Source organism: Rhipicephalus sanguineus, unplaced genomic scaffold, assembly GCF_013339695.2.
Source record: "Rhipicephalus sanguineus isolate Rsan-2018 unplaced genomic scaffold, BIME_Rsan_1.4 Seq760, whole genome shotgun sequence".
Classification (NCBI taxonomy): Eukaryota; Metazoa; Arthropoda; class Arachnida; order Ixodida; family Ixodidae; genus Rhipicephalus; species Rhipicephalus sanguineus.
Window position 1 is genome coordinate 35643 of NW_023615925.1, and position 24359 is coordinate 60001.

Here is a 24359-nt window from a genome sequence, read left to right on the forward strand (position 1 = left end):
TAAGGAAAGTAGAAGAAACATGGTCGATGCACAGCACGTACCAATCTCAACTGCGAGGCCCACGAGTGATCCATGCACGTTCTCCTCCAAGGTCGGGATCATTGAAGACCAGGCTCGAAGACAAACCGGACGGCAAGTGTGACCGTAGAAGGACAGCGACTGCAATATACTCACAGGAACTGTTAAGCGTAGACCTGAGAGTTATAGAATACGAAAAACTTGCCTGTACATCCATCGTGGCTACTACTCGCTTGAGATAAGATTCTTTAATGAAATGCCCGGAGAGGTTAGCCTGGTTTGTCGCCTGGCTTGCTACTCCAGGTGTCGCTTGGCTGCTGATACAAGTCTATGGCATGAGTTAACGCGACAACAATTAAGCAGCTGAGAAAACTAAGCTGTCTTGCACCCGCGGAGACCCACGTTTCGTACCAGAATTAAACGGGACGAAACGGCGGCCAGGAGTGCAACGGAATCCGAAGTGGGCCCTCCTCCCGATGAAAACGCAAGGGGACTTCCAAAAGCTGCAACCTGCCTAGTGTTAGCTAAAACCTGCCTAGTGTCCGCTAAACGTCCCCCCTTGCCACACGACTAGTGTGGTTACAGTGGCCGCAGCAGGACTTAGTGGGTGGACGTACGCGTAGACAGGCACTGGCAGAGTACTACCCACCGAATGACAAGCACCGGCAAGGTAATACCCACCTATGTTGGTCTTTACAGTCCAGCGCCAGCCTTCCCAGGACGCCCTGTACATGACCTGCCTAGGGTAAAACTATAGTGTTTGTGAGTGTTGTGTTGCTTGTCCTTCGCTGCGGCCACGACCTGCCATTAAAGACGCATACGACTTCAGGTTTACAAAGCCCGAAGCAATATGCGCCGCCACACCAGCTGGTCCCCTTTCGGTTTCATCGTGGAGAAGAGCTATCGCGGCAACAACTGTGCCGAAGTTTAGCTACATGGTTCCCTGCACGATTAACCTCAAGATTCAATGGCGCAAGAAAACTGGCAAGTGGCAATGGTCGTTGAAAGCATGCCACCTTCGCCAGCCCTGTTACTCTCACACCACACCCTTACCAATTCGATGCCGCTGATGAAGCAGGTAACAATGACTGTGTTCTGTTAATTGCCAGGGAAGCAGCTCAATCCTTGTCCATGGCCTTTTGTTAGCAGCACGTGGCCCTGGCGACACCAACAGTTTGCAGAGCTGCAACGACAGACGCATCATTGGTTACATTAATCAAATTCTGCAGTCTTACATGCCACAACAACGATACGATTACAAGGCACATCGTATATGGCAGAGAACTGTTAATTACTTTCAACCACCCAGAGCCCTGCTAACATTCACGAAAATCTAGGTACAGTATTCACGGACTGAAAAAGAAAATGTTATGGTTAAGCAATGATAGTACACTTTCATGGAAGCCAACCTTCGCTTTAGAGCCAGATTTGCTCTAGTGGCCCCATTTGCTCAGCTTTAGCACTGAGATTGCTGATAGAAGTAGTGATAGTAGTAGTAGTAGTAAACAACTTTATTGATGTCCTGAGAAGCTAGGCAGGGGGGGGGGGGGCTACTTGGTAGATTCCTACCCAGCTATTGGTTAGCCCCATGTCTGAACAGAGAGGGAGTCGTTACACTGAAGAAAAAATGTCATGCTTCAATCTGCGATTAGTGTGCACTGGTGTTGCTGCGTTTTACCTACATCAAAATGCAGCATCCGTAGCTGGGAATTGAGCTCGTGTCCTGAAGCTTAGAAGCACGACGCCTCAGCTGCTAAGCCACCATGGTTGGCACCAGTCGTGAAATACATTACGTACATGCATTGCCGAAGTATACGACTTGTACTTACGAGAGGTACCACACAGCGGATGGCACGCTCCAGCCGGGGAAGAACGCCGAATCAACTTTTGCCAGAAGCGAAAGTTGACGAGCTGAAACGACACGGGAATAGCTCGTTACTCCCGACTAGTTCGCGAGGCAAGAGGACAGCTTTAACTTACGCGAACCGGTGTAGGGCGGCGTCGGGCAAGACGTCATGCGCAACTGTGCAGGACACCTGCACTATTACGCATGACCGTTGCGCAGGACGCGGTGTTCTTCATTCGCCCCATCCGCTCAAGCGGATGAGATGAAGAACACCGAATCATGCGACCTGAAACAGATGGGATGCTCGTTAGAAGACCGAAGCGCACACAGAAGGCATGATAGAAATTATGCCATGGCGTTAGAAAGACAAGGCGTGAAAGACGATAGGACATGCGCATGTCCTGTAGTCTTTCACGCCCTTTCTTTCCAGCACTAAGGAGTCAGTTATAGCAAACCACCAACTATCCCAAAAATCTGTACTCCTTAATGACAGGCACTCACCATCAGCACTGCTCCAGAGATCTTGGATCAGGTGAGAGACTGGCCAAGGCCGCAACCATATGCGCCTGGGCGAGAAAATAAATTAGGGCAAAAGTTAACATTGCAATGACACACAAACTGGAAAGACGCGGACTGTAATAAAACCGACAGTAATCGACTGACAGTAGCCATTATTAGTATTATTATTATTATTATTATTATTATTATTATTACAAGGGTTAATGGAAGGAGCGAAACTAAAAAGGCGAGGACCGCTTGATGAAGGTCTCGCTCCTTGCACAGGTTGGCAGCAGCAGGGAATATGACATTTGCGATCGTAGTGCAAGAAGAAAAAAAGGAAGGCATAAATAGACTTAATTATCTAATTCTTAGGGTTTTAAGTCCCAAAGTGATACGACTATGACAAACCAGTGTACGGCACCGGAAATTCCGAGCACCTGGGGTTCTTTAACGTTCACCTGAAGATTTAACTAGATTACAAAATTTAGGATCTAGTGATGACTACATTTAGCACAAATAAATTAATGCTGACAAGAAGAAACGTGACAGACGAGGACGAGTGCAGGGGTTGACAAGATAAAGAAAGAAAAAAGAAACCAACCTGGGTCGATGATGTCCGGATTGAAGTCAACGCTGGTTCTGAAATGTTAAAGGCTGACGCGATAACTTCGGGTGCCGTATTGCAACCGCGAACACCACATTCCACACCAGAGACTGGCACAAAGTGGTGGCCGGGAGTGCAACGACATTCCAGATGGGTCTTGCCCCCACGACGGAAACCCCTAACAGCTACCTACCTGCCTAGTGTTCGCTAAACCTGAAGCTATTACACGCACTTCCGTCGTGGGGGAAGACAGTGACCCTCGCCAGCCTCGTTAGCAGGCTCACCTGCCATTTTGTTTGATGCCGATGTTGAAGCTAGCAGTAACGACGATCCTCGTGGCGGTCCTTGCCGGCGCTGAAACTCCTCGACGATGGCCTCGTCTGCAGTTGCTAGGCCCGGCGGCACGAAGAGTATGTAGAGCTGCAACGACATTAGAGACAGTGGTTACTGATGATGCAATGGGAGCCTAACTCGCTGCCCTCTAAAAAAAAGTTCTGTAGGGTAAATACTAACCGTCTAATCATAAACGAGTGGACGTGCAAACACGAGACCGAAGAAGAGAACACGTGCAGCTTGTGTTGCCTTGTTCTCGCGTATACATTTAGCAGGCTCATTTTTCAGGAAGAATTCTTAATAAACCTACTACTTCGTTGGTGCAGTTATCGCCATTAGTGAACCAATTGCCCCAAAAGTAGGTGAATGCACATTTGGTTAGTATTGTCAAGCAGCCAAGTACGGCGCCCGGGTTCTTTCAGAAAACAAGGTTTATTAAAGCGAACTTTGGCTCCGCAACAGATTCAAAGCATAATGCGGGAGGCGAAGAAGAGGCCCACATAACGACGCGCGTAGGTGATTGTCGGTGGAAAAGGAACCCCGCGGCGTTATTCTTTCCCCAGCCATCGGATTAACTCGAGAACTAGACGGGTGGCAACAGGGCAAAACACTCTCCCTATCAAAACGAGACAGCTAGTGAGACATACGAAAGACAAAGAAGGAAACGTGCGCTTTGCTTCAAACATAGATAAGACGATCGGGCGCGGCCAGACGCTGGCCACAAAACAGCTAAGAGAACAAACGATGAGGCATAGTTCGTGGCAGTATGCACCATTCCCATTGTCATATCAAGGATGTTCTATTACAAGAGCAAAGCATCAAATTTAGGTGATACAGTAATTGATAAAAATCACATTAATTAAATGTTAACTAAAAATCAGACTAATTGATAATCCAAATGTTCGCTGCAATATTTCCTAACTCGTTAGAATGGCTGCTAATGAGCGAACAGCAATTAACCAAAGACATGTTTGCACTGACTTGTCTTATTCAGCGGGTTGTAGTGATAAGTTGGCCACGATATAGAAAAGAACAAAAACAAGCCGAGAAAAACTAACAACTGCACATTAGCGGTAGTTGTATTAGCGGTAGCCACGATGCTTTCAATGCTACCTAACATGCAACTGGTAGATTTTAAAATTGTTTGAATCGCTAACGTGTCAATTACAAAGTTGTAGGCCACCTCGGGACAACTTCAGAATGAAGCACTCATTTCACGCTGAAGTTAGAATTCCATGAAGTATGCGAAATCATAAATAGGCGCGTGCTTGCGCACCGCTACTCGAGCACTTCCATGCGAAAACTGACACATACACTGCTGAATTTGTTGATCGCCGCACTGCGTATGGCATCACGTTCTACAATGGTTGCAGAATAGAAACTGCTGTTCACGCATTCATAAGCGTGGTGTAGTCAGTTGCGAGTGGGGAGAGAAGTTGCGACTTGTAATGCAGGAATTCCATTGCGAGGCACCCAACTCAATTCGTGCAAATCTCATTCTGTCGACAAAAACTTGTGAAAAGTTGAAGCCATGCTAAGTGCCAGATGAGACTGGGTCAGTAGATGCCGACTTAACCTCTGCGCCAGCTAGGCCGTGAAGACCATCAAACCATCCGGCATGGTAAAACTGTGGCGATGAACTAATGCAACCGTGTAGCCATCAAAGTTAGTTCTGAAGCGCTTGAGTAGAGGCATGCGAGCGCGTGACTTAAATATGTCGCATGCTTTTGTGTTTCTCGGTCAAAAACAAAACAGTGAAAATTTCTGCAGAAAATGAATCCTCTATTCCGAGGTTATTTGAGCCGGGCTACAACTGACACGTTAGCGATTCAAGCAAGAATGAAAATGAAAAGGCAAAACCATACTAAGTGATGAAAAATACTGGCTCTTAGCACACAACTACCGCTAATGAGCCGATGGTACGGCTTTTCTAGATTAGGAAACCCTGGTATGGTAATGCCAAAGGCACATACAAGTCTGTTCTGTACCAAAAGCACGAGATACAGTAAAGTGAATTGATATGACATTGAGTTTTTATGCAAATCAATAAGCTAATTATTTCAGTTAATTACCATGTTAAACTCGCAGCTCAATGTGTCCGGGTAACAAGGCACAGTCGAGCCGAATACTAGTTGCAACTTGTAGCCCTTGGTAAAAGTGGCACCAATAAAACACGGCAGCTCACACAAAAATTAGTTAAGGAAACACTTTAGATTACTGGTATTTTATAAACCAATGTAACATCTGCCATTGTCACTCAAGCTTAGGGTCATTTGAAGGAAGGCCACCATGTTGCAACTCGTTGAGCGCGACTACATAGAGGCACGACCGAACGATGAGCCAGAACATACACACGCCAACAAAATCCCAAGGCTTCACGCTTCCGACGAGCCTTTCAGTTTTTAAAGTCTTGGCTCAAGCCACATGAGACAAGCTATTCCACAGCTACCCTGCTACTCCAGAAAAGCAACAAGGTCACGATCGAGAAAGGTTCGACAACAAGATACAATTACTACTGCTGTTCACTGCATGTCTGGATGTATTAGTGGACTAGAGTGGAAAGAAATAGGAAGAAAGATTAACAGACTATTTGAGCAATTTATAGTTCGCAGACGACACCGTACACTTCATGAATGACGGCAGCCAAAGGGAAATGACTGAAGACGAAGCGAAAAAGCGTCAAAGCAGGGTTGAAGCTCAACATGCAGAAAGCAAAGATAATGCTAGGTGGCACGGTGAAAGAAAAGTGCGTGTTAACTGTACTAATAGGCGTGCCCTCCCCCCTCCCTAGTCAGGGGGGCGCGCCCTCCATAGTCAGATAAGAGGGGGGGGGGGCGCCAAATGTGCCCCATTCATTGAGCCCCCTAGTCACCTAAGAGGGGGGGGGGCGCAAAATCTGCCTCGTACATTGACTTAGGAGGGGGGGGGGGCGCAGCGACGAAGCTTGCCCCCCCCCCTCTTGATGGGGAAGCCTGCGCACGCCTATGATTGTACCCTAGAAGCAGTAGAAGAGTATGTAGAAGCTAAACGCTAACAGGGGAGCCTACTCACGCAAAACAAGTTCACAGAAGATTAAAAATGGGCTGTTGCGCATATCGTAGGCATTTTCGACTCATCACCGGCATATTACCACTGCCACGAAAGCGGGAATGGTTAAAAACCATTGCACTTGGTCAGTTCTAACATATGGGGCAGAAAGCGAGAGAGACTTAATTCGCTAAAAGGAGCGCACGGAATAAATGAAACAAAACGATAGTCGAAAGTAAGGAAGACAGCAGTGCGAGTCGAAACGAACAGGGGTAGTAGATATTGGAGGAAACATAAGAGAAAGAGACGGATCAGGGCAAGTCAATCCACGAGAAGGCCAGATGACATGTGGTCAATTGTCTGGATGAACAGCAAGAGACTAAGTGTGTCCGAGGGCAGCAATGGGTTAGGTTGAGCGACGAAGTTAAGAAATTTAGGTAACTTCGTCGCTCATATTGACGTGAACAGCGCGTGGGATACACAAGGACGAAGAGACGACGAGGACACGCGCTGTTCACGTCAATATGGAATACCAACTAGCCCGGTCACACACCTTGCTTCGTCGCTCAACCGAACAAAAGTTAGGTTGAGCGACGAAGTTAAGAAATCTGCTAGCGCAGGAAACTGCATTGGAAATCGTTCAGAGGGCTGTGCCCTGCAGTGGACATAAGCTAACGATGAAGCGTATAGCAATTAGGCTTGTCACGATACTTTCAGAAATTCTAAAACCCACCACTGCTGTCAATCTATGCCCGAAAAAATTTTAGACCGGTACAAGCTCCTATTACGAAGCAGAGCCGTCCACGTGCCATCTCGCAACATAGAAGTGGTTTGGCAGTTATCTGGAGTTAAAAGCTACCAACGATTAAAATACTCCCTAATGCACGTGTCCCCTCGACAGTGGTGAGAATGAGCCGTGGCCTCGACGGACAGCGAAAATACCATTGCACCTTGGCTCGTGCGGCACTGGCTATCCTCTGCCCTCCATCTGCCTTTACCATCCTCCCCGCGTACAATTTTGTATTTCGCTGCGTTCCTAGTCTGTCACGACCGACAGACTAGGAACGCCGACATTCGACGCGGCAACTTAGAGTTTTACTCTAAAACACTAAGGAAGCTTTTCTGGTTAGGAACTGCAGTATTTCTCGGTGTACTAGCTACTGGCCAGGAAGAGACTATCTAAGGCCAAACTCGTGCACGACTAAGCTGATAAATTGCATGCATTTACCGAGATGGAAACGAGCAGTGCTAGATTGATGGAACTACAGACTGTCAGCGCGCTGCCTGTCATTTTATCACTGTCACTTGTCCAATACTGTTCGTTCCCGTTTTAATGATTAAACAAACAGCTCAGATGGCCTCATGCATTTGCTGACTACTTACTAATTAAATGTTTTCAAGGAGCTAGACTTTCTTAATGTGCTGCCTATACATAATATAATAATAATATCTGGGGTTTAACGTCCCAAAACCACCATACGATTATGAGAGACGCCGTAGTGGAGGGCTCCGGAAATTTCGACCACCTGGGGTTCTTTAACGTGCACCGAAATCTAAGTACACGGGCCTCAAACATTTTCGCCTCCATCGAAAATGCAGCCGCCGCGGCCGGGATTCGATCCCGCGACATGCGGGTCAGCAGTCGAGCGCCATAACCACTAGACCACCGAGGCGGGGCAATGTGCTGCCTATACAGGATGTTTTTTTTAAACAATAGATTTTTTTTAATAAAAAACCTATGACAGTAAGGCTCCTGCCGTTTACGCACACGAACTCCACGTCGAGGCGGAAATACTTTGCCACAGTTAAAATGACACTGTTCCGACTAATTAATAAAAACACTAATAACTTTTTTTAATTATTGACTCGAGGGCAGGTGTTTATATATAAAGTTGTAGTGCGTGCCAACTTATTCAATACCTATTTTATAGAAATCCCAAAAGTTGCACGTAGTTCTAAATATTCGTCATGGGCGAAATCGAAACTGATCGCGCAAGGCGCGCACGAAGCGCGACCGTTCTACGCCAGACCGGAACTACCCGTCACATTAGACTGACAACAATTGAATGACTGCGTGCCGCGGCCGTATGTTTTCGTGAAAAGCTGCAAGTCATATCTCTTGTGTCCGTCCATCGCCTTACTTTAGCGCGTAGTATTGGTGCTTATCTGTTTCCTTCGAACCGTGCGCAATAAAACCGAAATATCGACCTTTTCTTTATCTGGGAAGCATAAAACTCTGGAGCGGCCACTGCGGCGCTTCTTGCAGACAGGCTAAATAGTTTTTCGCGCCTTTTTTATGGTTTAAGAAAGACAGAGGTACCACATCGCACGCACGCATTAAGCTGTTTACTAGTGTATTTCAGAACGCTTGCCGATTTTTCTGACCAGATTCTGCTTTGGCGCGCCTTCATTCAAATTTCGTCACTTCACTGTCACGTGTCATTCCGGTGTTCCGCCGCGCTTTGTGCGCGATCAGTTTCGATTTCGCCCTTGAATTCGATGAGAAATATCTATGTGCAACTTTTGTGATTCCTAAAAAATAGTTATGCCATAAATTGGCACGCACGACAACTTCGTAATATAAACGCCTGCCCTCAAGTCGATAATTAAAAAAATAACGAGTTTTTGTTTATTATTCGCATCAACGTCATTTTAGCTGCGGGAAAGTATTTCCGCCTCGACAGAGTGCATGAGCGAAAACGACTGGAGCCTAACTATCATAGGATTTTTATTAAAAATCTATTGTCTAAAAAAAAACACCCTATATCTAAATCTACGGGCGTTTCCCAGTTAAGATATACGCTCCTACCATCGCTGGAAATCATAACCGTAGCGCCCTCAGCTTGTATCAGCGCAGCATAGTGGGTGTCATGTATACCAGCACACTTTTTCAGATAACAATGGCTGCAGGCGATTAAATCAGCTAGAAGCAGGATTCTTGTTTATAGTCTACTCGTGGACGAATGAGAGAGTGCTCACTTGAGGTAGTGCCGGGAGGATATCCGCCAGGGAGATCTGCCGTTGTGGTCCAAGGGGTGTGTGAAGACAGTCGGCGCTCCTGGGATGAAAGTAATGAACTTATTATACCTGGAGGCACAACGTGCACAAGTGGACGCAACTTGTTCTTTGCCAGTTCATGGGACTAGAGGCCAAGAAGGAGCAAGACAGTAACGGAGAGCTGAGCTGCTTGGTACGCACGTATTGATGTTAAAAGACTGGGCATGCAAATGCGAACACAGTCAAGACACCATAAACGACGATTACGATACTCCGTAATGAAAAACTGAGTTTGTGGTGCCTTGACTTCTCTCTTGTGTGCTTGATTGCACGTCCGGTATTAACATGAGCAAGATGTATCGTGCATGGGGTGAATTGAACCTTCAGCCTAATCACAGTCGTTACCGTTTCCTTATTTGTTGAGCATGACTGCAGCAAACTACTTCAGTGGAGGCACTACTTTGTTCGATGACTCGGTCAGCGAGCCACGTTCAAAGGCTAATGTAAAACGGTATGGTCTTTGTCCGCTCTAAATGAATACAACCCAATACAAATTGCAGATGCATTTTAAGTTTGATATTAGATTTATGTAAATAAGTAGACATCGACTGCTAAGTAGTTAAATAATCATAATAATAATATCTGGGGTTCAACGTCCCAAAACCACCATATGATTATGAGAGACGCCGTAGTGTAGGGCTCCAGAAATTTCGACCACCTGGGGTTCTTTAACGTGCACCTAAGTCTAAGTACACGGGCCTCAAACATTTTCGCCTCCACCGAAAATTAAATATTTAATTATACACTAATTAGTATTAATGAACAAAACTCAAAACACAGTCATTATAATTCCTGGAATGTAATACCTAATGCCTTAGAATTTGTTCTGCAAATTTGGCACATTTTAGGACAGTCACAATTCACGCCTGAAAGGGATTAAAGGATCAAAACGTGTCAAAAATAAATGCAAGGTTTTTGTAAACCTTGCGTAAGAGTCTTAATGGCTGCGTAGCTTACTACGGTCACCAGTAGCGTTTGCGAACTTGCCTCCGCGGTGCGTCTGTGTTAGTAAACATGTAAGAGTTTACGAAGGTCAGTTATTTTTGAAGGGCGGTAAATGACTAGCACAAAGAAAAATAAAACAGACAAATGAACAAATTTACAAACCTACCGCGCGCGCAACTCGCCCAAATTGCAAACCAGCCCGTGCGTGCTCAACGCCCCCAAATTCAAAGCACACGCGCGCACATGCTGAAATGCTATCAACGAAATACATGCGCCTACCATGGCCGGCCACGGTAACCGCAGAGCCCACGTGTTAGCTTATCAACGCAGTAAGCTGCTAAATCACTACGGTGGCTGTCACAATTTAGGCGCCCCCTAAACCCTTCGACATGCCCGTATTAACCCTTCAGAGAACGATGGCTGCGATTAACAAAGCTTGAGGCGAGGTGGCCCTTCGCGTTTAATGTACTACTCATGGAAATACGAGAGAGATGCTTACTCGATCCAATGCCGGGAGCACGTCCGCCATGAAGACTCCGTCGGCGATAGCGCGAAAGATATGCCGGTGTGGCACGGGGCGTGTCAGTAAGTCAGCGCTCCTGAAACGAAAGGAAAACTTGTTAGGCGACGAAAGCTCGCGTAAAAAAATTGAAGGCAGTCTCACGAATAACGCTTGAGCGCGAAGCCACGGCTGGTCCATGTGCACTCTGCAGGTCTAGCAGCCAAGTCGAAGCTACGAAAGAAAAAAAAAAGAGGGCAAGGGTTAACGCGGCAGAAGGAACACACAAACCGCGAAAAAGATGCCAGCTAGAACGGGCACTACCAACTCTAACACGAGTGAACGTAAAAGAAAGAAGGGTTAACCCACCTGCGCTCCGCCCGCAGCAGGTCCCCGACGCGACGCGTTGTGCAGACTTGAAGTTCAGACGTTGCCGGCTTCTTGAAGTTCGGAGACAAGCCGACGAGGCAAACACCGGGACGCCGCTTTGCGGCCCGCGAGAACCACATTACGCACCAGAGAAGTCTGGCACGAAATGAGGCCCGCGGGAGCGCCACGGACATTCCGGGTCGAGTCCTCCCGTGCACACAACCCCTGACAAGCTACCTACCTACCTAACCGTAAGCTAAGCCTGAAAGCTGTACGCGCGCGCCTGTGTCACGGGGAGTTGGACTCGAAGTGGCAGCGTTTTCAAGGAACCCGCTCGCTAAAGTTCCACGCAACCTTAAACTTTGGTTGAGCTAGGTAACTATAGCGAGTGACGTTCGGTGAACACGCCCCACACCTCGCCGGCCTGCCATATATTGGGGCTCACCAATTACGATGCCGACGACGAAGCTCGCAGCGGTCCTCGATGAATTCCAGGCGATGCAGTTCCCGGTACACAGCTCCATAAGTCCATGTAAAGTCCACACACACACACACAAAAAGTTAAAACGCGACTCGTATACGTACTGCAACTACACGCCCCGTGCCTGAACGTCGTGGCAAGCCATCCCATGGCGCCTAAGAAGTGCCGTCTACAAAATGCGCAGCGTTGCCGTCAGCAAACGAAAAATGGAGGTCGGCCGCTCGCGTGTGAAGTCTTTTTTAACGACGATGCTCCGATATTCGCGCATGCGTTGTTGCAGCCACAACTAGTGGCGTCATTACGTCACGGCATCGTTCGTCGCCGTCTTATCGGCGAGATCTGCGCGCGGCGCAATGTGCCGGAAAGAAATTGAAGAAAAGATGTACAAAAGAAAAATCGAAGGATGGCCCACGCGGCGCGTCACCGTCGGGCAGGGTGTCGGAACGAAATGTTTTTCGGTTCTGTTTTAGTTTCGTTCCATCTCAAAATTTCCGTTCCGTTTCTGCTCCGGAACGAAAAAAAAATGTTCCGTAACGGTTCGTAGCGGTTTTTTTATGCAAAAATTTGAAGTTAAGGTAATCGTAAAGAACATTGGATTTGTGATGTAGTTACTTGCCCTCCTCTTAGGAAAGTGGGACAAAGATAAAACGTGTTCTTCAGAGGAGCAGGAAGTAATTGTACCACAAATTCCTACCAACTAGCACAAACCAGTATTAATTTCAAAGCCATAGTATTTATTTTCTCAAAAGACAAATACGAATTTTTTTAGTAGGCTCAATGCTTTGTGTCAAGGGAGTGAGCATGCTTTCAGAAGCAGCGCGTAATTGAGTGTACTATCTGATGTGCGAGACCACTGTTCTGATAAAAAGATCGCCAGGCCTGCGCGGAACACGCAGCACAGTCAGAGCGAAAGCTGGAAGAGCGGTCTTTGTAGAGCCCGTTGTAGAATCTCTTGGGCCAACTAATACAAGTACAAATGCAAGGTACCCACTACGTCATAAATCATCGCAATTTTTCTGAAGTAGCGAAGTTCCCACTATGCCATTTTTCGTCATTCCTCGGAGAATCGTGGTACCCGCTACACATGTGTAAGTCATTATGTGCAGTTTGTGCTGTGGCTGAGGATGATGAAGAATTATGGCTGAGCACTCTGCAGGGGGTGGGAAACAGTGTCGCGGAATGGGCGCCTCGATTCCATTGCAATTCTATTATGGGGAATTAGAACTTACCGCAATTGTATTCCTTTCAATTCCTCGGAATGAAAAAACTTAGCTCATTCGCACACTGGAAGTGGCCGGGCAGTTCAATTCCATATCTGTAATTCCTCAACGTAGGAAAGGCATCTCGATAGCTTTATCGAGTTAAGAATGAACGCCCCATAAAGCTGATGTCATCAAATGCATTAAGAACTGCAAAAGTACGCAAAACACATTACCAAGGTCGAGGGATAGTAGCTTGGCGACATATCTCGTGCAGTACAACCACCCTACTAATTCCCATAGGGGCAGTTCTCCCGCTACCTTTAGTATTTGCAAGGTCAGCATGTTTGAACGAATGGTGGTGTTTTAATATTGTTTAAGCTTAAATGTGTTAATGCTAAAATGACGACATAGCGTATTCTTATACTGGCAAAAGTAGTGTTCAAGAAGACTAAGCAGTTTTGCCACGCGCCTGGAGCGGTCGGGAATATGGAGAAAACTAAGATTTGGTTAATGGGGAAGAAAACCGTCTATATCTGCTGGTATTAGTTGGAACAGTGCACTGCTCGGGCACCTTGTGCCTTTGCATCGAATAGGGAACGCTGGGCCACACTGCTCTAAAGCACTCACGCTTGTCAAGCGCGCCTCGCAAGCATGGATGCGGTGAGAACTTTCTGTGTTCGCCTGTGCGCAGGTATGCAGTGTCTTCCTTGTCGCAAAGGTTATTTACGTGTGTCAGGTACTAAACTGCTCGTGAGGTAAAGATCAGGCTGTACATAGAGTATTCGCCACTTTCGTGTGGGGGTATCAATGGGAAACAACGCGCAGGGGCAATTTGTTTCTCCCTTCGGTATCTGCTGGAATAATCCATTTGTTTGTACACTAACTTATGCCTCGGCTTGTAGTAGGTGCGTTGCTTATAAGCGTACCGTGCTTGTAATCAGCCAAGCCATTTTAAAAATACTGCTTTATCGTTAATTTCGAGACTCTGACTTCCTAATGTTTGAAAACGTGCTCTATTTTCGGAAAAAGACGTAATTTTATTCCCATTCCATTTCGTGCAAAAGGCGCTTAATAACATTGCCATTCCATTCCTCCAAGCGTTGTCCCCATTTCATTCCGGGGTCGCGAAAATGTGGAATGATTCCGAAGTCATTCCAATTCTGGTGGGGCAACTCCGCAACACTGGTGGGAAGCATTAAACCACACACTCTTTGCTCTATTAGCATTGTGTGATGACTGGTTGTATTTTATCTTCTGCCACGCTATATTACATATGTTAACACGATTTCTTGCCCGACATGACGCCTGTATACAGTATTTTTGCGAAGGAGTTACAAGCACCAGCGCGGTGCTGTGGTGGAAGACCCGACTGCCACGCAGAGGGGCGGGTTAGAATCCCATCCGATCACAGGAATTCCTTTCTCATTTAATTTTTTTCTTGTATCACGTGATAACGGACACGGACACCGGCGGCGACGGGCAACTATGGCGCCAAAATCAGCTGTTGTGATCTCATAACAGCTTTCGCTGTAACAAACTTGAGCGACGACAATGCCCTCTCCACTTTGGCCTGCGTGACAGGCGCGCAAAAGTCCACTTGCGTTAACATAAACATCTCTGGTTGCCACTGTTTTCGTTTTTCGCACAATTTCAACATATCTTTGCTTTGGAATTCTTGCCTGAGATATGCTCACATTGCATGGGCTCAGTTGTTCCGGATTGCGAAGTTTTCTCATGAACCGAAATACGATTGAAAAAATTTCGGTTTCACTCCGGAACGAAATAATAGATAAAGTTTCGGTTACGTTCTTGTTCCGGTCAAAAATATCGTTTTTTTTTTTTCGTTTTTCGTTTTCGGTTTTTGTTCCGTTCCGACACCCTGCCGTCGGGCTCGGAATGTTCCAGAAGCGAATGAGCTCAGAGCTGAAGCGGTGGGATCGCTTCCGCGATGTCGCCTTCTCGCGTATACCTTCGCTCTTGAACTGCGACCCAGTTACCGGCATGACTTGCAATTATGTGACGAACGCGCGCAAATAACGGACAATTTTAGAATAGCGTACGCTAAGTTAGCGTTAGCGTTTGCGGCCCGCTATTTCCGTCACTTAACGGGAGACCGCAAACGCTTAGCGTACGACGTGTGCGCATTTGCGCGAATAGCCAACGCAAAACTTTGCGTACGCTGTTCTAAAACTGCCTAATAGGCAAATTTAGAATAGCGTACGCAAAGCGTACGCGATTCTAAGCGTACGAATAGCGCACGCTAATTATACGTGCAAAGTATTTCCTTGGGACTCTTGCCGCGCAGCCTTTTTCTTGAATCCGTTGTAGCAAGAAACCGCGCGTTCCGTTAATTTCAGTCGCACTTGTCCGCTGCCGTGTAACATGGTTACGACCAGTGGCGTACCAACTTGGTAAAGTAAAATGTTGGGCGAGTTGGTGTCCTTTCTCTGGGTGTGCCGTAGTATCGCGCCCCAATGTTTTATCATGCACCAACTTGTTCGCGAGGTGGGGAGGGGCAAGCATACCTTACTGCATCGGCAGTGTATATATACGGGTCATTCCATGCCAAATCACCCAGCGTTTTTCCGACCATCACAAATATGGCTGAAAAAAATTCCACGTTTTTCTTGAAGTTCAAAACTCGTTCTGCTCGTTTATTTCTGTTGCCAAAAATTTTCCCGCCTGTTTGTGAGAGTCTGTAGTTTTGCGCCGACTGAGCTAAAGGGCATCAAAAAACATTTTTTTTTTCAAAGGGCGTTTATAGGATGCACTCAATAAAATGGTATTTCCGGCAAGCTAATGAAGTGATGTAAGCGTAAAAATAATGACTTATTTATGTATATCGATTCTTCGAGGGCTTTTCGCACGAGCAAACTTGAATAAAGTTGCAAAGTTTGATATTTTTTTCCAGGAACAAGGCAAACTCAAAGGGTAGAAATTGATTATATACTGGAAGCCTGTTCGACATACTACAAAAGAAAAATAATTTAGTCGCTGACGGTGTAGCAAATCGTCACAAAAAAAATTGCGAATTTCACTTTTTTTGAGAAAAGCTCTGTATTCATTGTCAAAAAACTTGCCTTAGTGGTCGGACTGTAACGGGCTGAAAAGGACAACGAAGAAGACAAGAAGGACGACGACGTTGACAGACCCTGCAAGCTGGGCGCCATCTTGCCAGCCGCTGAGTTTATTCCCTGTATATATATTGTAAATATATTCTCCCCCGTAACATCTTTGGTGGAAGGTGCGGGGTATTAACTTCACGCAAGACGAAGCTTCGCAGCGGGCGCCTAGTTGCCTCTTCAATGGCGACGGAAGTCAACAATGCCGACCCTTCAGCGGCTACTGTGCGTTCTCCAACCGGCCCGTCAACCCTCATCTTGGAGCCCCCGAGAGACCCAGGTACCTTTTCGGGCACCGATAGCGTTGACGTAGAAGACTGGCTAAAGACATACGAGTGTGTGGGCGTACGTATGCGATGGGACCCAACGCTCATGCTGGCCAATGTGATCTTTTACCTAACAGACACCGCGAAGGTCTGGTATGAAACGCACGAGGAAGAGCTGACCAGCTGGGATTTATGCAAGCAAAAGCTTCGGGAGCTATTTGGCAGACCTCTGGAACGTCAGCGCTCCGCCCAAAAAGAGCTCGCGTCTCGCGTTCAGACATGCACCGAATCCTACCTTACGTACATTCAGGACGTGCTTGCTTTGTGCCGCAGGGTGGATTCGCAGATGTCGGAAGCCGATGAGGTTGCCCATGTCATCAAGGGTATAGCAGATGATGCCTTTCACCTGCTTGTATTCAAGAACTCATCTACCGTACAAGACATCATTTCCGAATGCCGGCGCTTTGAGGAAGCCAAGAGCCGCCGTGTTCTCCACCAGTTTACACGCCTACCTAACACGGCTGCTACATTCCACCTCGAAGACCCCCGCCTGCCTTCTACGGAAAGTTCCAGTGATGTTGTCCGCATTGTCCGCCGAGAAATCGAAGCCGCTGCTCCGCTCACGTCACCAACCCTCAACTCCGACAACCATCACGCCACCGTCTCCCTCATCCAGTCCGTCGTGCGTCAGGACTGGCCAACGTCGGCCTGAACAACATCTGCTCAATTCATTCAACCTGAATATGCTCCACCAACTCCACCGGTTGCTGTCACACCGAACCGACGTTTTTCCGCTCCCCCACGTTATCGTAACCCGGCGGAATGGCGCACACCAGACGACCGACCAATATGCTTCAACTGCGGTCGTGTAGGCCATATTTCTCGTCACTGCCGTTCATGGTCTAACTCGACACCATGAGCCTTACTTTCCGGTCCCATCGCCTCCCTCCCGGCAATCCACGCTCATCGCCGCAAACACAGCCGCTCATGCCTGACACTTCTTTGCCCACTCGACTCAGCCGCTCACCTTCGCCGCAACGCCGTTTTTCTTCCCGCTCGCCCCCATCTCGTCGATCGCCGTCCCCAAGCTCCTTCCGGCGCTCACCTCCGGAAAACTGACGGGAGCAGCTCCTAGAGGTGATGCTGCAATCACGACCCGATGCCAAAATCCTCTACTGACCCTGCCCGCACATCGGAACCTTATCAGTGTAGACGTGACGGTGTACCAGTTACGGCCCTTATTGACACTGGCGCGCACGTGTCTGTTATGAACGCTGACCTCAGAACACGCCTAAAAAAAGTCGTTACTCCTGCCCCAAGCCCTGTGGTCCGAACTGCCGATGGTGGAACAGCTGCCGTGATGGTGTGTGTTCAGCTCGTGTGACCTTCGCCGGACACCACACATCGGTTATGTTTTACGTCCTAGAACATTGCCCTCACGACCTAATTTTGGGACTTGATTTCTTGTCGGAACACTCGGCCTTGATAGACTGTTCTGCCGGCGTTGTGCAACTCGCTCTACCTACTGCTGTTGACCCTCCCGGTGCCCTCCAAGCCGGCTCTGTTCCGCAGACCACCTTCGCCTTCCTCCACGGACAGTTACTTACGTCGGCGTCTCACCTGTACCACCTGTACCCGACGGTGACTATATACTGTCTCCAAATCTTGAAGTCCTACTTTCGCAAAGCGTTGCGTTTCCGCACACTCTCGTTACTATAACGGACAACGCCTCCTGTCTACCGCTAGTGAATTTTGGCCTATCTCCACAAGTTCTCCCTCGTGGCATTTCCACTTGCGGAAATCATGCCGGCGGCCGACTGCCACATTTCAACTCTAAGTTACGACAGAGATTCGTGTGCAGAGAAACCTTCCCCTACTACTCCATCAGAACAAGGTGCCTTAACTCAGATGATTGCACCCGATTTACCTACCCAACATGCTGATGAACTGCGCGCTCTCCTAGCGTCCCTTTTGGGACATCTTCGACCTTGGCGAACCGCCCTCTCGGACAAACGTCAGTTGTTAAATATCGGATTGACACAGGCGATGCGAGACCAATTCATCGGCGACCCTACCGCGTCTCCCATACTGAGCGACAAATCATCCAAAAAGAAGTCGACAAAATGCTTTCTCGAATATCATCGAGCCTTCCAGCAGTCCATGGGCGTCCCTGTTGTACTTGTTAAGAAGAAGGACAACAGTTGGCGATTTTGCGTTGATTAATCGGCATTTGAACAAGATCACAAAGAAGGGACGTCTATCCTCCGCCACGCATTGACGACGCCCTTGATTGCCTTCACGGTGCACAATATTTTCTTCAATCGACCTTCGCTCCGGGTACTGGCAAATTGCCGTTGACGAGATGGACCGTGAGAAGACGGCCTTTATCACTCCCGACGGCTTTTACCAGTTTAAAGTGATGCCGTTCGGTTTGTGCAATGCGCCCGCCACGTTTGAACGTATGATGGATGCCCTATGGCTTCAAGTGGTCCATCTGCCTCTGCTACCTGGATGACGTAATCGTTTTTCTCCATCCTTTGTGACGCACCTTGAAAGGCTATCGAAGATCTTATCTGTCTTCCGTAAGGCGGGCCTGCAGCTAAATTCGGCCAAGTGCCACTTCGGCCGTCGTGAAATTTCTGTGCTCGGGCATCTCGTTGATTCCTTCGGTGTTCGCCCTGATCAAGATAAAATACGGGCTGTGAAAGATTTTGCTGTGCCAACTTGTTCCAAAGACGTTCGCAGTTTCTTCGGCCTCTGTTCTTACTTCCGTCGTTTTGTCAAAAACTCTGCCGACGGTCGCGCGCCCTCTCACTCAGCTCCTCAAGAAAGACGCTGCCTTCGTCTGGGGTCCTCAGCAAGCGGATGCGTTCCTCCAATCTGGTACAACTGCTTACCTCTCCACCTATTCTCGCCCACTTTGACGTATCAGCTCCAACAGAAGTCCGTACCGATGCAAGCGGTCATTGCATCGGTGCAGTCCTGGCCCAGACACAACAAGGTCGGGAACGCGTTGTTGCCTATGCCAGCCGCCTTCTTTCTGCTGCTGAGCGCAAGTACTCCATTACTGAACGCGAATGTCTGGCGCTCGTTTGGGCAGTCGGAAAATTTCGCCCCTATTTGTACGGCCGGCCATTCACAGTCATCACTGATCACCATGCCTTGTGTTGGCTTTCGTCCCTGAAAGACCCTTCAGGCCGCCTTGGTCGTTGGGCTCTGCGCCTCCAAGAATTCGACTACTCAGTGTCTACAAAACCGGCCGCTTGCACCAAGATGCCGACTGTTTGTCCCGATATCCTGTTGACCCCCCAGACAGTTCTACGGCCAACCTTTCTACCAACGTTTTCTCTCTGTCCGCTTTTCACGACATTGGAATCGAGCAACGGCGGGACACCTTCTTGCACGATATCATCCAAAGGCTAACATCCGCGACGCCCGACCCTTCCCTTAGAATGTTTGAGCTTCATGATGGTGTATTGTACCGTTGCAACATGCGTCCTGACGGCCCCGACAGACTACTCGTCGTTTCCTTCTCACCTGCGTCAGACTGTTCTCGCCCAGCTTCACGATATGCCGACAGCCGGTCACCTCGGCGTTTCACGAACCTATGACAGAGTTCGCCGGCGCTTCTTCTGGCCTGGGCCTGTACCGCGACGTCTCCCGTTATATTGCTGCCTGTGATCTTTGTCAAAGACGGAAAACAACCTACTACCCATCCTGCCGGACGTCCTTCAGCCGCTCGACCATACCATCAGAACCATTCTACCGTGTGGGTGTTGATCTCCTTGGCCCTTTTTCCTACGTCCACTGCGGGCAATAGGTGGATTGCAGTAGCAACTGATTATGCAACCCGATACGCGATCACACGGGCTCTTCCAACTAGCTGTGCAACTGATGTTGCCGACTTTCTCCTCGAGGACGTCATCCTACACCACGGCGCCCCCTCGGCAGCTCCTCACCGACCCGAGGCAGCTACTTCCTTTCGAAAGTGGTTGATGACCTCCTACGCTCATGCGCCACCAAACACAAGCTTTCAACTGCTTATCATCCGCAAACCAACGGCCTAACCGAGCGCCTCAACCGAACTCTTACTGACATGCTATCCATGTAATGTCTCCGCTGATCATCGCGACTGGGACACTACGTTACCGTTTGTCACCTTTGCCTATAATTCTTCTCGACACGATACCGCTGGGTTCTCTCCATTTTTCCTTTTGTTCGGCCGCGACCCTACGCTACCTTTCGACACAACTCCCTGCCGTCCCAAACTGAGTTATACGTCGGAGTACTCTCGGGAGGCAATAACGAAGGCCCAAGAGGCGCGCGAAATTGCTCGACGCCGACTAGCGACTCGCAGGAAAACCAGAGGCGTGTATTGACGCCCACCATCGTGACGTCCACTACGCGCCCGGCAATCTCGTTCTGCTTTGGTCCCCCACGCGCCGCCTGGGACTTTCCGAGAAGTTACTCCCACGCTATTCAGGCCCTTACCGCATCTTACGCCAGGTGACCGACGTCACCTACGAAATCGCCCCTAGTGACCCCACCGTCGTTCACCCTCGCACTGACGTAGTTCATGTTACGCGGCTCAAGCCCTACCACTCGACCGCCTCCTGATCAGCACCGGGTCGGTGCTTCAGCCGCCGGGAAATAATGTAACGGGCTGAAAAGGACAACGAAGAAGACAAGAAGGACGACGACGTTGACAGACCCTGCAAGCTGGGCGCCATCTTGCCAGCCGCTGAGTTTATTCCCTGTATATATATTGTAAATATATTCTCCCCGTAACAGAACTAAAAATATGCACGATACTTCATTTGAAAGCTCTATGTATTAGCTGAACATAGACAAAGTTACAAATGGGTATTATTTTTTTAACTTGAGAAATATTTTTTTTGAAATTTTGTATCTCCACCAGCTTTTCGCCGACGTAACTCAAGCGGCATGAAGCACTCGCAAAGGCAATCTTCAGCCCATGCCCACTGTCCTGGGATGCAGACGTCAAACATGGTGCTGTATATAAAGTAATGGAAAAGGAAATGGGGTTACTTTATAGACAGCACCATAACAGCTCTAGAAAGTTATCTACTGGAATGTTCGCATTTTTCCTGAAGGAAACCTCGTCATTATCCTCAGTGATAGTTTCCTTCACGCATCTCATTAAGTTGTCATGCGGCAACGAATAGAACAGGTCCTCCGCATCTACGCTAAATCCATAACATTCTAACGGGTTACGCTCCGCCGACACTTTGACCACTTCCTCCGAGTTGCGCACCAGAAACGTATCGACCACCGTTAATGCTTCCAGGTGTTTTTGGAGAAAACCAGACACCACGTACTGCCAAGTGTTTCGCTCTGTTACAATAGCGCTGTTATGGTTTTATTTAGGCTCGACTGTTGTTTTCTTTCAGAAGGGCTTGTATGTACAAAAGTCGGGGGTATGTATTGGCTCAAGAGTGGCACCTATACTCAGCAGTATTTTTCTAGGAAAAGTTGAGCGTGCTCTTCAACATGACTTAGACGGCATTGCGCGTCATGCGTTTAGGTATGTTGACGATTACCTTGTGTTTGTTGAGCGAAGAAACTTCACGTGCTCAATGATTGATGCCTTGAAGTTATTCAAACAAAGGGGCTGGGGTCTGACATTCACATCAGAAGTTCCAAGGGAACGATGTCTTGCAATTTCTTGAGCCTTTCCATTACATTCCAAGCGACACACGTTTGCTGGGCGTATCAACCACGTTCTGTAAAGAAGCTTTTAAGTTACAAGTCTGCGTATTCGAAGATTGTTAAGAATGGGTTGGCCATGGCGTGTCTTTCCGCAGCTATCAAGAAGTCCTGTGCGCATGCTATGCGCGAAAGCTTCATGCGTCAGGTGGAAAGAGTGGAAGCGGCGGGTTTCCCGCTTGTGGCTCTTGGGTCAATTATCTCAGCGTCTGTTGTGCCGCTTGAAGCTGGAGCAAAAGAATGGTGCAGGTGCGGCGGCTTTGCCTTCGGAAAGACGTGGCAAGTTTGCCGTCATTCCATACCTGCACACTGTCTCGCATCGCCTTAAGAAGGTGGCTAGTCATTACGACATCAATGTCGTATTTCGTGCCGGCAGGAAGCTCGGAAGCGTGTGCGCTTCTATTGACAGACAGGTGCAAGAAAGAGAGGCGAGGTCAGTAGATGGCGAGTGTTCTATGAAACATGCCACACGGTTCGTTGACTGCGCCTGCGGCGTTTTGTACACCATACCCTTGTCCTGCGGTAGTTCCTACATTGGACAGACCGGGAGGTGTCTCAACGTCCGTTTGAGAGAGCATGCTAGGTCTTTGAAGGGCGCGCCGTCTTCACACCTTGCCCTCCATTGCGGACAATGCGGCTGTGCTCCCGAGCTGGACAAAACGGTCGTGGTGACTAGGCACAAGAGCCAGCGTAACTCGAGAAATCGCGGAGGCATTTGAGATGATCAGAAAGAAAGACACGTGCGTGAGCTGCCCTGAATTCTATCGCTTTGATTGATGGGCAAGTGTCTTTCCTGGAAAGGGAGTAGTTTTGTTAGCAGACACGTTTTTATCTATCAATTATATTTGGCGCATGTGCGGGTTTGTTGTTTTTTCTCTTTCTTAGACATATATATTTGTGATTTTTCCAATAAACATTCAGTTGTTAGATAGCGCTTGTGTCGTCGTTTCTTCCTCTTTCGTCTGTGTTGCGTTTGCGCTAACCATCATGAGCATTTTCCAACTCGCCCAATTCGCTACCCTCCTACTCTAAATTGTCTGCAATTTCGTGGTGCGTTTCGGGGGGCCGATACGTCAGCCTGTCGAATCTGCCCGGCGAATGCCACGCGATTAACGGGATCAGTGACACTTCCCCATTAGGGGGTGCAAAGTTTCATAATAGCATCCCCTTCCCCCCGCGTTGGACGAGCCCAAAGGACAGCGTGCTTCACAGCGGATGAAAAAAAAAAACACTGGAGCCGTGACGTGCTTCTTACAATGGCCGGCCTTTGGTCCCTCGTTAACCGACAGTAAAGATGAGAAGTAAACAGTTCTTGGAATGCAACATTAGGGGCCTTCGGCCGCTATTATCGTTCATAACCTGCGTGGCCATAACTGAGTGATCCTTGGTGATCAGAGGGGCGGCCGACCCCCCCACCCCCCTGGCCCCCTTGTGCGTACGTCTGTGGCGTCAACAATAGGTCGGCAAAAAACCGTGGAGCTCAGGCTCACTCGGACTCAGAGTTACCAAAATTTTCCTCAACCGGACTCACTCGGACTCAGACTGACTAAATTTTTCTCAGCAGGACTGACTTGCACTCAAACTCGCCAAAATATTACTCACTTGTACTCACTCAGACTCAGACTCACGGCTCTATCTGAGTCTTTTTGAATCTGAGTAAGTCGACTCATGAGTGCGTTAGCTTTTTCGATCACGGTGACAATGCTCTTTAACGCCAGTGTCTCGCATTATAGGTGCTCTACGTGGCACATTTATTGTCGTACCTTGAAATACGATTTATCAGTGGTTGCAATCCAGTAACGAAATTTGTATGGATGGCAGGACTCACACGAGATATTTATCAAGAACCTCCCGTGAAAGAGTTTGCGGGGGGAGGTCAAGGCATCCCGCACTCCCTCCGTAACTCGCGCCTATGATCAATGAATATCAATGTGGCGTATGAACGCTGGTGCGTGAAAATATGCGTGAGTAAACGCGAATATAGACGTGAGCCGACATAAGGCTTATTTTATAGCTGCAGATGAGTAGGTAGGACCATTGGTTGGCAAAAAAAAATGTGGCTCACTCGGACTCACTCAAGAGATATATTTTGCGCTCAGCGCTCACTGGGACTCAATCATCGAAATTTTTCTCTACACCGGACCCACTCGGACACAAGCTCGCTAAAATTTTTCTCAATGGGATTCACTCGGTCTCAAACTCACCAAAATATTACTCAGCTGTACTCACTCAAGACCCAAACCCGCAGCTCGATCCGAGACTGAGCGAGTTTAAGCGAGTCGACTCATGAGTGAGTTAACCTACCTATCGCGTCAACACTAGGGATGCAAAAAATCATCACGCGGTGAGGTCACCATACGAC

The 24359-nt window shown here is 48.2% G+C and overlaps 1 protein-coding gene and 1 long non-coding RNA gene across 2 annotated transcripts; both read right to left on the minus strand.

Moving 5' to 3' along the window:
- Positions 1-473: 473 nt before the first annotated feature.
- LOC125756214 (uncharacterized) lies at positions 474-2141 on the minus strand. Its single transcript, XR_005180972.2, has 3 exons — positions 1999-2141; positions 1848-1929; positions 474-1201 (listed from the first exon to the last, which is right to left on the minus strand). It is a non-coding gene; the product is annotated as an uncharacterized LOC125756214 (long non-coding RNA).
- A 7111-nt stretch (positions 2142-9252) lies between these two features.
- Positions 9253-11740, minus strand: LOC119378278 (uncharacterized). The gene is made up of 4 exons (XM_049411732.1): positions 11200-11740; positions 10996-11064; positions 10831-10930; positions 9253-9387 (listed from the first exon to the last, which is right to left on the minus strand). Exons 1-4 carry the CDS (start codon positions 11391-11393, stop codon positions 9253-9255), a joined length of 498 nt encoding a protein of 165 aa, XP_049267689.1. The 5' UTR covers positions 11394-11740.
- Positions 11741-24359: the final 12619 nt, after the last annotated feature.

Coding starts and splice junctions, on each gene's coding strand:
- LOC119378278 (XM_049411732.1), bottom strand. CDS start 11,393: ATGTCCGTGGCGCTCCCGCGGGCCTCATTTCGTGCCAGACTTCTCTGG. Junction 10,931..10,995: donor TTCGCGCTCAAGCGTTATTC/GTGAGACTGCCT, acceptor CTTTCGTTTCAG/GAGCGCTGACTTACTGACAC. Junction 9,388..10,830: donor TGCTCCCGGCATTGGATCGA/GTAAGCATCTCT, acceptor CTTTCATCCCAG/GAGCGCCGACTGTCTTCACA.